Consider the following 16,945-nt stretch of genomic DNA (forward strand, 5'->3'; position numbering starts at 1 on the left):
GGTTAAAGGAAAAGAAACATCCAGTTTAGAATGCATGCATGCAGAGCACTTTGAGTTTCATCTTTTCTACTGACTTATTTTGTCCATGTTTATATAAAAGAACAGGGCCCACTTCTTTACTTTATTAAGGCGATGTAATTTGTAGAGCTGTCCATCCCTCAATGAACTGGGCCTTTGAGTTTTGTCTTTTGTACCTAATGTTATTTTGTACAAACATTTACATAAAGGGACAGTGTTCACATATTTATTTCATTAGGGTACTATACTTTGTAGAGATATCTGTCAATTATTGGGCATTCGAGGTTTTTTTCAAATATTCATTTTTGTAAAATGATGATGTAAACTTTGTCATACATATTGTTTTTCATGATTTTGGAAAATTTTCTTGGAGTATAATTTGAAAATGAGATTAAAGACTATACATTTTTCTGGTTCTAATATTTTATTGCTAAATGGTTAAACTTTTCAATATGTCAGAACATATCCTTTTCTGGGTTCCTCTGACCAGATCCTAACTTAAATTCCTGAAAACATAAACCTCACTAACAAGGCGATTATGGTTCTCCTAGAAAACAGAGTCTGGCAACAAGGAGGAAATTCTGTTATATTTTTTCCTTTTTTGCAAGAGGCTGGGTTTTGAAGGGAAGGATGAATATCTCAGTTATAGAAATAATAGGAATTACGGCCATAGAATTGGTGTTTCATCCCTGAATGCTCCTTATCCCTCAGGTCTTTGTGGTCTTCTTGAATTGACTTATGGAAACGTTTTTGTGCACCACTTTTGGAAAAAGAGTTCTTAAGCTCCAACAGGTCGGTCTGAGGCCTGGCCACTCCAGCTCTAGGAATCCAACCCACAATAGGTCTGATTTCTTCGTCGTTTTCCATGTTCAAGGTCAACTCTTCTTCTGGCTTACTTAAAAAATGTTCTAAATTGAAAGTTTCCAAGTCTGATTTACTTAAAATACCAGGCTTACTAAGGCTAATAGGATTTTGACACATAATATACTGGTTATGTACGGGAGGTTTAAAATGTTCATACTTAATGTAATGGTTTGGGTTACAGTAAGGTGGAGGTTGGGGTTTTAATGACAGCTGTCTCCAGTACAAATCTTCTGTCTTTTTAGTATCCGTGATTTTTGGAAATGGTTTTATGTCATAAATGTTAGTCAGATCTTTTGTTGGGTAACAAGGTGGGAGTGCATAAGTAGATAGCAAGCTTTGTTCTTCCTTAATCTTGTCTTCAATTTTCTGATTTTTATGGGTCACACCCGCTGGTGTGTTATTGCTAAGTGCCATCATTTCTGCAGAACTGGGTACAAAAGTATGAAAAGTACACAAAACTCTAGGGGTACAATCTGGACAGGAAGGTGGTCTTTGCTGGACAGTAGCCTCCAGAGGACGTCGGTTCTGAATCAGTCGGGCAATTCGTCCTTCCAAGGGTATGGACGGTTTTAAGACAGGATGGAATTTTTCTTGCTATAGTCGAGGGATAAAAAGGAAAAAACCAATTAATTACTAAATTTCGTATTGTAAGGATACTGCCACAAATGGCAGGTCAAAAGTCATATCCATTTTCATTATCTGAGTAAACACAGGATGGGTGTAGGCGTGCACATTGCAATGTTCTTTGATATTTATTTATTTAAAGACATTGAAATTTGGGTCCTGATAACACGTTTTTCTCGTCTATTGGTTTTTGCTAATATGAAAAGGGCATATTTTAGTTGGCTGTAGAAAAATTCCTCTATGTTGGAACTCTTTGCTTTCCAATTTTCAAAGATATAAAAGAATCACTGGAACAAAATTTCTGCCCATCACCAACGGACGATGTTAACAGTTATGTGCAGTTATTTAGTCTCAGCCAAAGCCTCCTTTATTAGGCCAAGGCAAGTGTTCTTAAACCTTGGTGAATCAGAATAAGCTTTGGAGCTGGCAGAAGATGAGATTCCTCAGCTTGATCCTCGGAGATCGTGATTCAGAAGGTTTGCAGTGGAGCTCAGGAATCTGCTTTTTAACAACCATCTTGGGTGATGCTGAGGCCAGTGATGTGCTGTGCTTGGAGAAACATTGGTCTGAGGGGAGTTGTCATATCTCTGCTTCTTTTTGAGATGTTTTATAAATATTGTGAACTCAATCATGTCTGGTAACTGCAAAAGTAGTGAGTGAGTGTACATCTGTCTGTGGGGGAGTAGGAGGAAGAGCAGGTAGTTGATTTGGAAGGGGCATGAGGGAACTTTCTGTGATGATGGTAATATTCAATATTTTGATGGAGGTTTGGGTTACAAAGGTGTATGTTTCTGTCAAAACTCACTGAATGTACAGTTAAGATTTGTGCAATTTCATTGAATGCATATTTTACCTTAAAAGAAAAAACTGCAAACAAACTGAACTCTGATGAATGATATGCATGCTGAATGTTTAGAGGTGAAGTATACTAATGTTTGGAATTTATTCTGAAATACATAAAAAATAATGAAATGTATTGATGGATGCTTGGATGGATGGAAAGATGGATAGATTATGTGGTAAAATAAGTATAGTTAAATGCTGATGGTAGAATCTAGGTGACGGGGATATGGGTGTTAACTGTAATATGTTTGAAAATGTTTATTTTATTTTTAATTTTTTCCGAGGAAGCCTATCCCTGAGCTAACATCTGTACCCATCTTTCTCTACTTTATATGTGGGATGCCTGCCACAGTATAGCTTGCCAAGTGGTGCTGGGATCCGAATTGGCGAACCCCAGGCTGCCAAAGCAGAACACGCAAACTTGACCACTGTACCACCAGGCTGGCCCTGTTTGAAAATTTTTATAATATGTTGAAGAAAAAAATTAAAAAAGAATAGATGTATGATGATGGTAGAATTGATAGCAGATATAATGAGAATAGTGAGAAAATAATAACTGTAGTTTGGAAGTAGAAAACAAAATGAACTTAGGAATATCCTTTTGGAACTAATTTATTCATGGTTGGAATTTCCATACTGTTATTAATAAATATGTTATAACCTTTAGTGAATCAGGTTTGAGTAGATACTATGAAAAAAAGAAAAAAATCCCAGCTCTTTGAAATGCTTTGTTAAATTTGTCATAAACATAAAAGTATAGGGTGTATCATATCTTACTTTGACAGTATTCTTTTATGCAAGAAGCAGTTTTTAGTACCTTTATTTTATTGTACTACAACAAAATGGCCAGCCCTGGTGGTCTAGTGGTTAAGATTTGGTGCTCTCACCTCAAGGCCCAGACTCATTTCCTGGTTAGAGCACCATACTACCCATCTGTTAGTTGTCACACTATGGTGGCTGCATGTTGCTGTGATGCTGAAAGCTATGCCACCAGTATTTCAAATACCAGCAGGGTCACCATTGGTAGACAGGTTTCAGTGGAGCTTCCAGACTAAGACAGACTAGGAAGAAGGACCTGGCCACCCACTTCCAAAAAAATTGGCCATGAAAACCCTATGAATAGCAGCAGAGCATTGTTTGATACAGTGCCAGAAGGTGAGAGGATGAGTCAAAAAGACAAGGCAGGGTTCTGCTCTGCTGTACACAAGGTTAGAATTGACTAGGAGTTGGAATCAACTCAATGTCACTAACGACAAACAACAAAATATTTCTTACACGTGTTTACTTTACACATTTTTATGTGTAATGTGACTTCTGAGAGTCTGTTATTTATGTTTTAGTCAGAAACCAGCAAGATTCACTGAAACTTTCTTTCAAACTTCCAACTATTTTCAGCATATTTTATCTTGTTAATAATAAAAATTTAGGTGTTGATTTACTTGCACAATAATTTTGCATATAATATACTTGACAAGCATCCTTTGTATAACTGTATATGTATTTCTTTGTAAAAATGATAAAGCTACTTCCTGAGGGGGTGAACCTTATAGGGTCCAATCTGTGGAAATCTAGACAGTTGCTGAACACACTTGACAATGTCAGAGTATATATACAGTCTTTTCTAGCCTTAGAGAATGCTTGTTGCAAGTGGAAAATAAAGAAAATTAAACACCCTTTGGTGAATGATAAAGCACAGTCTATGGAACTGCTTCTGATGTTATGATTTTATATTGCCTTGGGAAATACTGAAGCAAATGTAAAATAAATGTGTTCAGTTCAGTCTAAAAAGAGTTAATACTGAAATATCTTACAGGTTTTTTATTTGTCTTTCCACAATTTACATCTTTGAAAATATTAATTTTGTTTTAAAAGCTTTGTATTTTTAGAGGATAAAATTTAGGCCCTCAAAAAACAACACAAATTATACTATTGGGTCATTTTATTTCATTTACATAATAAGCCAACAGATTATAACTTCTGTCACTAAAGGGATTGATCATTTCTTTCAGGCCATTTCACATAATCAATTAAGAAATCCCCATGGATATTTGCAGAGAATTTATTGGCTTTTGATTGTAATTCAACCAACTCTCAATTATGGTAGATATCAGGAAGAAGCCTTTATCTCTTCAAAAGCAGTGATAATGTACCAGATATACAAATATGCAGAGTCACAGAATTTATTAAGAATCTCATTAAATTACCAGGTAAGTGTTTGTAAACCAGTTCCTTTGTAAATTTTAGCAGCAGTAGCATAGTAGAAAATGTGCACAAAAAACAGCACTGTGAAGAGGAAAACAAACCTTGCTTGATCTTCAAAATAGTGGACGAGGATGTTCAAACCATTTCAAATTAATTTAGAATTAACTTCTAAAACGAATTAAATTATCCCTTTGCTGGCTTGGTCACCAATACTCATGAAGCAAATAAAAAGTGGGCAAAGCAGGAAGGAGCCCAGCACCTGGATACTTTCCCCCTAAATAACTGAGAGTTGACTGCAATTACTTACAGGCTCTGGGTCAAATCCTATCTGTCCAGTTAACTCTGCTACCTCCTTTTCATGGTAATCATCCAGTTCAAGGGGGTTCATGGGCCCCAGACCTTAATGGAAATATCACATCTTATTATTTTGTTAGAGTAAATGAAGAATGGCACTTAAATGACCTTTTATAGAAAAACTCACCCATTCCCCTGTGATATAAGTAGAACCAATAAAATGAAAACCAACTTTACCTCCCGGTTACCCACTAAGAGAGACACTACCCACTTTAATTCTATTAGTACTTATATTAGGAAACAAGGAAAAAATATTAGAAGATGAAAGCTTATAACAGCATTTGTTAAATATTCCAATTTTGTTGTTTTTACTTGTGTTAAAATGAATTCATACCTGTAAAATCATGAGTGTATGAAGTGATCCAGTGGCACCTCTCAAGGTTTCTTTGTATGTTGGCTTCTTTTAGAGAGCAAATAGGGTCCCATGAACTTAAAGAAGTGTTAGGAGCGAAGGTTTTAGGAGGTTTTGGGTAGAATACTGGTTTATTTTTCCCAACACATTTAGGAAACTAGAATATGAACATAAAAGATAATTGCTGTTAATGTCATCTAGTAGCATAAGGGCTGATGCACTATCTAGCAGGAAGGGGGGAAAAGAAAATTCTAGGCTAAAGTCAGATACATATTTTTTCTTTATTAATTACTAATATTCTACAACTGTAACCATATTTAGAGGTAAGCACAATGTTTTGTCAAAGGAATGGTGAGGTCTTTTCTAAAAATCTTTTGCTTTAGCAGGGACTCAATGTACACTGACGAAATGTCCCTGGAAATACTCTACCCCCAGTGAAATTTTATTAGAGATGTAAAGGTCTCTCAGGTGCTCCTTTGGCTAAGTTTAGCTAAAATTGTCTGCCCCCAATTCTCTCTCCTTGCCTGAAATGACACCATTTGATATCTTTTATGAATTTCTGTTGAAGGTTAAGTCACTCAAATTCATTAAAATTTTTCATTCTGTAGACATAACTGCTTACCATGGAGTTTTATTTTGTATTTTCAAAAGGAAGTATGCATGTAAAAGTGAATCAATGAGTGAGTTTCATTGCAGCCTTTTTTGGTTACTTAGCAATTCACTTTTGATCAGATTGATGACACTCAAACATTTACTGAGCACCTACATGTGCAGGGTAGTGGCAGGAAACAAGGATGGATCAGAAACAAATCTTGCCATCCAGGAGTGAATTGACTAGAAGGGGAGATAAGGCTTGAACACAAATGACTATAAGATGAAAAGTAACTCTTTGTTATAAAAGAGGTTAAGACAGGGGCTGGCCTGGTGGCATACTGGTTAAGTTTGCATGCTCTGCTTCGGTGGCTCGGGGTTTGCAGGTTCAGATCCTGGGCATGGACCTAGCACTGCTCGTCAAACCACGCTGTGGCAGCATCCCATATACAAAATAGAGGAAGATCGGCACAGATGTTGGCTCAGAGACACTATTGCTCAAGCAAAAAGAGGAAAATTGGCAACAGATGTTAGCTCAGGGCCAATCTTCCTCTCACTCACACACACACACACACACACACACACATGCACACACACAAACCAAAAAGAGGTTAAGACAAAATTATTTGGAAGTTCAGAAGAGGGAGAGATTGATTCCAGCTGAACAGGGAAGTAGGGCTGGGAGTGGAGATGGAGGGGGGAGACAAGAGGCCATGTACGTCATACCACAGAAAGTAGGCCTTGAATGACATGCAGAGGTGGGGAGGCTAAAGGAACAGCAAGAGCAGGGGTATGGATGGTGGTGGAAAGTATGGAATTAACATTTCTTGAACACTATGCAGTTGTTGCCCTCACAGCCAGGCCCATTCTTAGCATTTGCAGGTCCTGGGGCTAGAGTACAAATGGAAGCCCACCTTCCATTAGTCTAAAGAGTTTAATTTATAAAGCAAGCAAATAAAATGTTAAATAAAAGATGTTCTGTTCTCCTACCTTGACAAAATATCTTTGTAACCACCTGGAATACCAGGTCCAGATTTAGACTTCTTAGACTATCCTGAGTTCTACACTGGGACATGGTGGTTCAGGAAGAGCCTGAAGCTGGCGGCTGGCCTCAGCACCCTTTACTGCTTTCTTCCTACCTCCAGTTCCATCCCAGGCTATGAAGTGCCTTGAATATGAGGGTACCCTAGCTTTCAAGTTCAAGCTCCATATACCTATTACCTCCGCTTCCAGCAAACAGCCATCTCCTTGCCATCCCTTTGGCCTACAGGCAGATACTAGCTTGACAGCACTGTCAGCCCCTGGGAGGATGGACCTGAAGAAGAGACCCCATGAATGCCCTGGAACTAGGTTCAAAGCCATTTTGTCAGGGAATTCTGTGGTCCAACATCAGTCTGGGGTGGGAGACAGGCAAGCATGGGCTCTAGATGGCCATATCCTCTTGTCCCCATAAACCCCCTGCCCCAAAGGGAGGGCACAGGCAGAGGAAGGCCAGAGCTGGGCCCTCTAAAGCATGGGGCACTCTAAAGTTCCTGGGCCCAAGGTGAGGCTGCTCACAGCAACCCTTCGAGGTTGGAATGATCCCCATTTATATATACAGAGGAGTCATGGTAAAAGGCACTTGGAAATCTGTCTCAAGAAGTACAAAATAACCACCCCTATCAATCTTTAACAAATATGTGGCTTGCTGATTCAGGGCTAAAGAAAGCCCTCTTTGTTCTTGTCTTTATCATGATTTGCAAAGCCAGCTTACTTAGAAATAAGGACTTTTTTCAAAGATTATTCTGAGGGGCTGGCTTAATCTTGTGTCTTACTCTGGTTTAACAGCAGTGATTACTGAAATGCAATCAAGGGCACAAAGGAAGAAAATAGGGAATGTGAAATTTTACTGTAAACTGTGGTGTCTTGAGGAGAGTTTAAAGAGTCAGGAAACATTTTTTTTTATTGAGTTAATTACAGGTTAGAATCTTGTGAAATTTCAGTTGTACATTAATGTTTGTCATTCGTGTTGTAGGTGCACCACTTCACCTTTTCTGCCCATCCTCCACCCCACCTTTCCCCTGGTATCCACTAAACTGTTCTCTTAGTCCACATTTTTAAATTCCTCATATGAGTGGAGTCATACAGAGATTATCCTTCTCTAACTGGCTTATTTCACTTAACATAATTCCCTCAAGGTCCATCCATGTTACTGCAAATGGAATGATTTTGTTCTGTTTTACAGCTGAGTAGTATTCCATTGTATATATATATACACATCTTCTTTATCCATTCATCTGTTGATGCGCACTTAGGTTGCTTCCACGTCTTGGCTATTGTAAATAATGCTGCAATGAACATTGGGGTACATAGGACTTTTGGGATTGCTGACTTCAAGCTCTTTGGATAGATACCCAGTAGTGGGATGGCTGGATCGTATGGTAGTTCTATTTTTAATTTTTTGAGGAATCTCCATACTGTTTTCCATAGTGGCTGCACCAGTTTGCATTCCCACCAGCAGTGTATGAGGGTTCCTTTTTCTCCACAACCTCTCCAACATTTGTTACTATTAGTTTTAGATATTTTTGTCATTCTAATGGGCGTAAGGTGATATCTTAGTGTAGTTTTGATTTGCATTTCCCTGATGATCAGCGATGATGAGCATCTTTTCATGTGCCTATTGGCCATCCATATATCTTCTTTGGAGAAATGTCTGTTCATGTCTCCTGCCCATTTTTTGATTGGGTTGTTTGATTTTTTGTTGTTGAGTTGTGAGAGTTCTTTATATATTATGGATATTAAGCCTTTGTCAGATATATAACTTGCAAATATTTTTTCCCAGTTAGTGGGTTGTTTTCTTGTTTCAATCCTGTTTTCATTTGCCTTGAAGAAGCTCTTTAGTCTGATAAAGTCCCATTTGTTTATTCTTTCTATTGCTTCCCTTCTCTGAGAAGACATGGTGTCTGAAAAGATCCTTTTAATACTGATGTCAAAGAGTGTACTGCCTATGTTTTCTTCTAGAAGCCTGATGGTTTCAGGTCTCACCTTTAGGTCTTTGATCCATTTTGAGTTTATTTTGGTGAACGGTGAAAAAGAATGGTCAATTTTCATTCTTTTACATCTGGCTTTCCAGTTTTCCCAGCACAATTTGTTGAAAAGACTTTCTTTTCTCCATTGTATGCCCTCAGCTCCTTTGTCGAAGATAAGCTGTCCATAGATGTGTGGTTTTATTTCTGGGTTTTCAATTCTGTTCCATTGATCTGTGCACCTGTTTTTGTACCAGTACCATGCTGTTTTGATTACTGTAGCTTTGTAGTATGTTTTGAAGTCAGGGATTGTGATGCCTCCCGTTTTGTTCTTTTTTCTCAGGATTGCTTTAGAAATTCAGGGTCTTTTGTTGCCCCATATGAATTTTAGGATTGTTTGTTCTAATTCTGTAAAGAATGTCATTGGGATTTTGATTGGGATGGCGTTGAATCTGTAGATTGCTTTAGGTAGAACGAACATTTTAACTATGTTTATTCTTCCAATCCATGTATATGGAATGTCTTTCCATCTCCTTACGTCGTCATCCAATTCTCTCAGAAAGGCCTTGTAATTTTCATTATATAGGTCCTTCACTTCCTTAGTTAAATTTACCCCGAGGTATTTTATTCTTTTTGTTGCAATTGTGAATGGTATTGTGTTCTTAAGATCTTTTTCTGTTAGTTCATTATTAGAATATAGAAATGCTACTGATTTATGCAAATTGATTTTGTACCCTGCAACTTTGCTGTAGTTGTTGATTACTTCTAAGAGTTTTCCAATGGATTCTTTGGGGTTTTCTATATATAAGATCATGTCGTCTGCAAACAGTGAGAGTTTCACTTCTTCCCTCCCTATTTGGATTCCTTTTATTCCTTTTTCTTGCCTGATTGCTCTGGCCAGGACCTCCAGTACTATGTTATATAAGAGTGGTGATAGAGGGCATCCTTGTCTCGTTCCTGTTTTCAGGGTGATGGCGTTCAGTTTTTGCCCATTGAGTATGATGTTGGCTATGGGTTTGTCATATATGGCCTTTCTTATGTTGAGGTAGTTTCCTTCTATGCCCATTTTGTTCAGAGTTTTTATCATAAATGGCTGTTGGATCTTGTCAAATGCCTTCTCTGCATCTATTGAGATGATCATGTGGTTTTTATTCCTCAGTTTGTTGATACAGTGTATCACGTTGATTGATTTGCGGATGTTGAACCATCCCTGTGTCCCTGGTATGAAGCCCACTTGATCATGATGTATGATCCTTTTGATGAATTGCCGAATTCTGGTTGCCAAAATTTTGTTTAGAATTTTTGCATCTATGTTCATCAGTGATATTGGCCTGTAGTTCTCTTTTTTCGTGGTGTCCTTGTCAGGTTTTGGTATCAGCGTGATGTTGGCCTCATAGAATGTGTTAGGAAGTATTCCATCCTCCCTAATTTTTTGGAATAGCTTGAAAAGGATAGGTATTAAATCCTCTCTGAAAGTTTGGTAGAACTCCCCAGGAAAGCCATCTGGTCCTGGGGTTTTATTCTTTGGGATGTTTTTGATTGCTGTTTCAATCTCTTTCCTTGTGATTGGTCTGTTCAAATTGTCTGCCTCTTCTTGAATGAGCTTTGGGAGATTGTAGGAGTCCAAGAATTTATCCATTTCCTCTAGCTTATCCATTCTGTTGGCATATAGTTTTTTGTAGTATTCTCTTATAATCCGTTGTATTTCTGCAGAGTCTGTTGTTATTTCTCCTCTTTCATTTCTGATTTTGTTTATTTGAGCTTTCTCCCCTTTTTTCTTTGTAAGTCTGGCTAGGGGTTTGTCAATTTTATTTATCTTCTCAAAGAACCAGCTCTTTGTTTCATTGATCCTTTCTACTGCCTTTTTCGTTTCAATAGCATTTATTTCTGCTCTGATTTTTATTATTTCTCTCCTTCTGCTGACTTTGGGCTTTCTTTTTTCTCTAGTTCAGTTAGGTGTAGTTTAAGATTGCTGATTTGGGATTTTTCTTGTTTGTTAAGATGTGCCTGTATTGCAATGAATTTTCCTTTTAATACAGCTTTTGCTGTATCCCATATGAGTTGGTATGACATGTTATCATTTTCATTTGTTTCCAGGTATTTTTTGATTTCTTCTTTAATTTCTTCAATGATCCATTGCTTGTTCAGTAGTGTGTTGTTTAGTCTCCACATCTTTGTGCCTTTCTCAGCTTTTTTCTTGTAATTAATTTCTAGTCTTATAGCATTATGATCAGAGAAGATGCTTGTTAATATTTCAAATTTTTTAAATTTGTAGAGGCTTGCCATGTTTCCCAACATATGGTCTATCCTTGAGAATGTTCCATGTGCACTTGAGAAGAATGTGTATTCAGCTGTTTTAGGATGAAGTGATCTATATATGTCTATTAAGTCCAATTGTTTTAGTTTTTCATTTAGCTCCACTATTTCCTTGTTGATTTTCTGTCTGGATGATCTGTCAATTGATGTGAGTGGGGTGTTGAGGTCCCCTACTATTATTGTATTGTCAGGAAACATTTGAGAGTGGAGAGCTGGCCAATTTCCAGTATGTTAAGGTGATGTTATTCTGAGAGGATAGCGAGAGAGGGCCTGCTGGTGGTCAGTCACTCAGTAGGTATTCATTGGTTAAATGTACTGTTAACAGGGTAAAGCTTGTATCTGAGTGGGAGGTAAGTGCAAGGCAGCAAAGAATTCCAGTTCCTGAAATGTTACTATCTAGGCAGACACTTGAGTCTACAAAGGAGTAATGTTGTGAATTTGGAATACATTCTCAGAGGGAATAGTGCTATATAAACTGTAGTTACATTCCCAGCCTAGACCATAAAATCTATGTAACTATAAGTTATTTAATAAACATTTACTGAATACCTATTGCATGCAAATCTGTGCAAGGTTCTAAGGTCTCTGTACTCAGCATCAAAACTCCGTAAGTTGCCATAAAATAACAGAAATTAATACTGTTGTAACAAATCAAAGCAAAAAAATTAAATATAGTTTTTTGTTTTGTTTTAGTCTTGAATGATGGGCTTAACCATGTTTAATAGGGGAGCAAGAAAAGGTTTATTGTGGAGACCACTTTACCCTTTGGAGATTTAGTACTGGGGACACTGGCTCTCTATTAAATCGTATTTCACTTAATTCTCTTGTATCAGCACCATTTTTGCATTAAGAAGTTATGATTAGGAACTTTTTTTATTTACATATGAAATGGAGAGGGGGAGAGAGAAAGAGAAAAAAAGAAAGAGAGGGAGAGAGCACGCCACAACGTAGATAAGAGACCTGGCAGGAATTTTATTTTTTTTGGTATGTAGTTAAGACTTTGGAGAAGAGACAGTTGAAGGGAGAAGAAGATGCATAATGGGAACAAAGGGCTGACTGGGACAGAATGGAGGAAACGTGGAGGGTACAAGACCCATGGGGAACATGAGTGGTAGGGAAGAGAGAGTGTGCCAGTTTGTTCCCATTCTGCATACCCTGGTTGTTGCTGGAGATAGGCAGGTAGGGGGGTAGGGCTCAGGGTGGTGATGGCAGCAATGGAGAGGTGCACTGTGGGCAACCAGTTACTTGACAAGATGACTCATTTCTAAGGGAAGTGCCTGTGTGGTTGCTAAATTCATATGGTTATATGAGGATGAGTGTGGATTATGGCTGCTTTTGTGGAGAGACAGAACTGTCCTAAGACTGAGGCATGTATCTCCAAGAGCAGGATGGGCATTTTAGATTAGAAAGATGACAGATGGTTGAAGAAGGAAAACCAAACTCCTTTGTAAGGGTGATGATACGAGTAAGTGCTCTTACCAAGGGAAGCCAAAGGTCTTCCCAAATATTTAGAGTTAAAGGAAATTGGGTAGTAGGCTCAGGTTTTGAAAATGGTTTGTTAAAATATTTCAAATAGTTCAAGGTTAGGGAGGTTTATGGAACTTGACCTCTGTGCTTATCTCATCTTACTCAAAGATAATTAAAGGTAGATTTCATCCTAAAGAATATTTTTGTATTGCAAAAGCTAAGGCTAGGTGCTTGAGTTTTGAGAAACAGAAAGGACAAAAGTCTTTGGCCACATGAGCAAGTGATGACAAAAACAGCCCAGAAGAATCAAATATTATAACCTATTTGCCAATTATAAAAGGAAGTGGAATGTTCTGGTTGGCTTGGTAATGGGTGGAAATGGCCAGTGAGAAGAGATCACAGAGGGAAGAGAGTGATGGCAGGAGAGGCACTGGCTAGAATGCAGTGGTCAGTAAGGCCTCTGGTGGGGAAAACTGAGCCAGGTCAAGGAGACAAAAAGGTAGGGCAGCTCTGGGGACTGGGTGGGAAAGAGGGACCTAGATTTCTTGGCTCCAGAAGACACAGGCTTCAAATACATGTAATGTAAAAGGATGAGGGCAAAATGACATTTATAATAGTCTGTTAAAATTAAGCCCCAGCACTTAATTTTTAAAAGGTTAAAAATACTCTTTTATTTAGAATGTTCTCTTTTCTAAGACTACCTATTTCTTACTGTTGCTAGGTCAACAAAATGTTATAATCATTGGAATAATAATACTGACAGCAGCTAACATTTATTATGAGCTTACTATCTGCTAATATGGTGCCGAGTGCTTTTACATGCATTTCATTCTCAAGAGAACCCTATCAGGTGGATTTTCTTATTATTCCTGTTTTATTTAAGAGGAAACTGAGGTATTGCAGGGTTAAGTATATTATGCAGGGTCATACAGCTGGTAAGTTTTAGAGCCAGGAGTTGAGCTACTTTAAAATTCACACTCTTTACTACGCTCTTAAACAACTGAGCTAACCGGCCACCTACACTCTTTACCAATGTGTTAAACATACTTTCTTATTGGCTTGGATGGAAAATACTAAAATATGGCTCCTAGAGTTTTCTTTTTTACAGCTAGGAGACACATTCTTGGAACTCTTCTCAAGTTGTTGGTGTCTCTCCTTTTCCTCCCACTGGGCATAGGGCGGAGTAGGAGGAGAGAGAAAACTGTTAGCCCATAAATGTAAGTTACAAGTTCTTGAACAAGGCATTCTTGCCATGAGTTCCACCCTCAGGGAATGATGACTACACTTATGATGTGGGTGGGGTACAGCCTAGGAACTGAGATTTCTAAAAGCACTCCAGGTGACTCTAATGTGTAGCTGAGGTTGAGAACCACTGCTGCAGCAATGGGAAAGAGAAATACTATTAAAAAATCCTCCTTTAACAAAAATAGAATATTGCAGATAAAGTTGAAGACTCTTTGACCACTTCCCCCAGTTAAGGGTGAAAGGCAGGGGAGGACAAGTATAGGGTATGATCCTAAAGGGAAAAAAAAAGATGAGTCATCAGGTACACTCATCAAGCTCATTATCAATTTTATTTTTATTTCTTCGTCCAGGGAAGTGCATAACTTGATTAGGATTAGGGAGAGCCAGAAGAATGACTGCAAGTTTGAAAATTAAGATCAGTTAGAACAGGTTAAGAAAGTGGGATTACCCGTTAGAAGAGGAGTCAGAGCAGTCAAAAATACTTATGTACAAAGTGCTGTGGGGACTATACATATTATAAAATATTCTGTTTTAAAAGAGCTTGTAATTTATTTGATGAGATACAAAATACATGTGAAAAGTTATTGGTTGAAGTAAGTGTTGTAGAAAGTAAGAAGAAGGAGAAATCACTTCTGTTGGAGTAATAATGCTTTAGAAATTATGGTGCTTTCTATTTTTCAAAGTGCTCTCATATCTTTCATATGATCCTTATATCCTGTGAAGTCTTTAGGACAGATTTTACTGAAAGTATACCAATAAATTTTATTAATTAAGGCTCAGAAAAGAGAAACAATATGCCTAATATCAGTTGGAGAACAATTACAGATATAGGACTGACTAGAACATAGGTCTCTTGCTTTGGGTCTCTTTCTACTATGCAACAGAAACAATGAGAATTGAGCTGAGCCTTGAAGAATGAGCAAGTCTTAGATGGGTAGGTAGGCTTTGAGAGGAGAGCACTCCAGGAATAGGAAATGGCCATGAACCTGCTGGAGGACCAGCCAGTGGAGCCAGGCTGTAGGAAGGAAGTAAGGCCAGATCCTGAAGGGTCCTTGTAGCTCAGTTAAAGCATTGGGATTTACACTTAGGTAAAGGGGTGCTAGTCAAGCTTGTTGCAAAGGGGTGTGACATGAAGACAGCAGCATTTTAATGGGTAGGTAGAAATGAGGGACATTGAAAGAAGAAACTAAACTACAGAGCTGGAGACTGGCTATTAGAACACATAATGATGGGATGGCCTTTAGAATAACTTCTCATATTTCTGGGTTGCTTACATACAGATTTTGCTTGAAAGAATGAAAGAGAGCCAGTAAAACAGACGATTCTTTAAGGATTTTTCTTATAACTTTACCAAAAAACCCCAGGAAATCGCTTACTTCATAGATGACTGTGTGACATTGCAGTAACCATGCTCTAGCCTGCCACAATGGTCTTCCCAAGTAAAATTCAAATATTTCCAGCCTTCCATAATTATTTCTTGCCTACCTCATGGATCGTTAGACGCAAGGAGATAATATATGGAAAACGGCACTGTCTCTCACAAACTAACTGGCCAATGAATGTTAGCTATTATTATTTTCAAATGTCTAGATGTTTTCCTTCATGATTGAAAACTTTCTCTTTTTACCCATGTGGAGTCATGGTACAGAGGGTATGAGCAGGAACTGGAGTCTCACAAGCCTGAGTTCTATGATCATGAGATAGTCACAAACTCTCTGAGCCTCAGTTTTCTCATCTATAAAATGGGAATGATGATACTGACCTTTTGAGGTTATTGTAGGGGTTAAATGACATATCAAAAATGGTTAGTGTGTATCAATTTCTCAATAAACAGTGGGTATTTTATTTTATTTTTGATTCTACACAACATAATGGTTGGGACAATACATTGCCAATCTTTCTGAGAGTCTCCCATTTACTCTGTATTTCGAGTTACTTGATATATTATGAATCATGAGACTAGAGTTGGGGGATATGCAGTGAGTGAAGTACAGTCCTCCAACACCTTCTTTCGGGGGGAAACCGTTTTTTGGTAACTGTGAAAATGTTACCTCACTGCCAAAAGTATATACGAAATCAGCTAAGAAAACAAAGAAATGTGAATCATGGTCAAAATCTCAAATTTTTCACCCAGATAGAAAAGGAATACAATCCGTCTTTTGGATTTTTATAAATGTATAGAGTAAAAACAATTTTACTTTGTTTTAACACACATTTTAAAAGATACTTACATCATAATATACACCCTGGCCTGGCCAAATCAAGGCTTTCTTCTTTGAATCCATGGGAAAATCAAGCAGTTCATATCTGTAAGGATTCCCTGAAATTTTTAAGAAAAGCACTGTTATCCTGAATGTACAAGAACAGCCTTCTAATTAATGGGATTTATGGGTGAAATAAATAGAAACAAGATAATAGGAGGTAGAGAGGAATGCAGGTGCATTAGGAATGCCTAAATATCAAGAAATGGAGTTAGTACTTGCTTACCAAAAAGGTATTGAAAGAGAACATTTTCTTTTCTTTTGGAGGAAGATTAGCCCTAAGCTAACTGCTGCCAATCCTCCTCTTTTTGCTGAGGAAGACTGGCCCTGAGCTAACATCCGTGCCCATCTTCCTCTACTTTATATGTGGGACGCCTGCCACAGCATGGCTTGCCAAGTGATGCCATGTCTGCACCCAGGATCCGAACCGGCGAACCCCGGGCTGCCAAAGCGGAACGTGTGCACTTAACCACTGCACCACTGGGCCAACCCCAAAAGAGAACATTTTAAAGAATACAGCTTCATAGGTATTGGTAGTAGTTTGATAAGCTTTACCAAACACAGTATGGCTTACCCTGGTCCCATGCTAAGTTGCACGTTAAAGAATGCTCTGAATTACCCATATGTAATAAGTACAAAGGCTGGCATTTATTGAACATTTACCATGTGTCAGCACTGTAGTAAGTGTTTTATATTTATTATCACACACATTTTTCATAGTATTACTGTGAGAAATGTACTGTTATTTCTAGTTTAATGAATGAGGGAACTGAGGGACAAAGAAAATAAGCAATTTGCCCAAG

The 16,945-nt window shown here is 38.0% G+C and overlaps 1 protein-coding gene across 1 annotated transcript in view; it reads right to left on the reverse strand.

Moving 5' to 3' along the window:
* Positions 1 to 657: 657 nt before the first annotated feature.
* The window catches only part of C8H7orf31 (chromosome 8 C7orf31 homolog), a 52,699-nt gene continuing 36,411 nt past the window's right edge, over positions 658 to 16,945 (reverse strand). The window contains exons 7-10 of the mRNA XM_046670738.1: positions 16,113 to 16,201; positions 5,240 to 5,414; positions 4,859 to 4,950; positions 658 to 1,476 (exon numbers count right to left, since the gene is read on the reverse strand). Of these exons, the coding sequence (XP_046526694.1) occupies positions 658 to 1,476; positions 4,859 to 4,950; positions 5,240 to 5,414; positions 16,113 to 16,201 (1,175 nt within the window). The remainder of the gene's footprint in view (positions 1,477 to 4,858; positions 4,951 to 5,239; positions 5,415 to 16,112; positions 16,202 to 16,945) is intronic.

The sequence above is a fragment of the Equus quagga genome, chromosome 8, assembly GCF_021613505.1.
Source record: "Equus quagga isolate Etosha38 chromosome 8, UCLA_HA_Equagga_1.0, whole genome shotgun sequence".
NCBI classification, from domain to species: domain Eukaryota; kingdom Metazoa; phylum Chordata; class Mammalia; order Perissodactyla; family Equidae; genus Equus; species Equus quagga.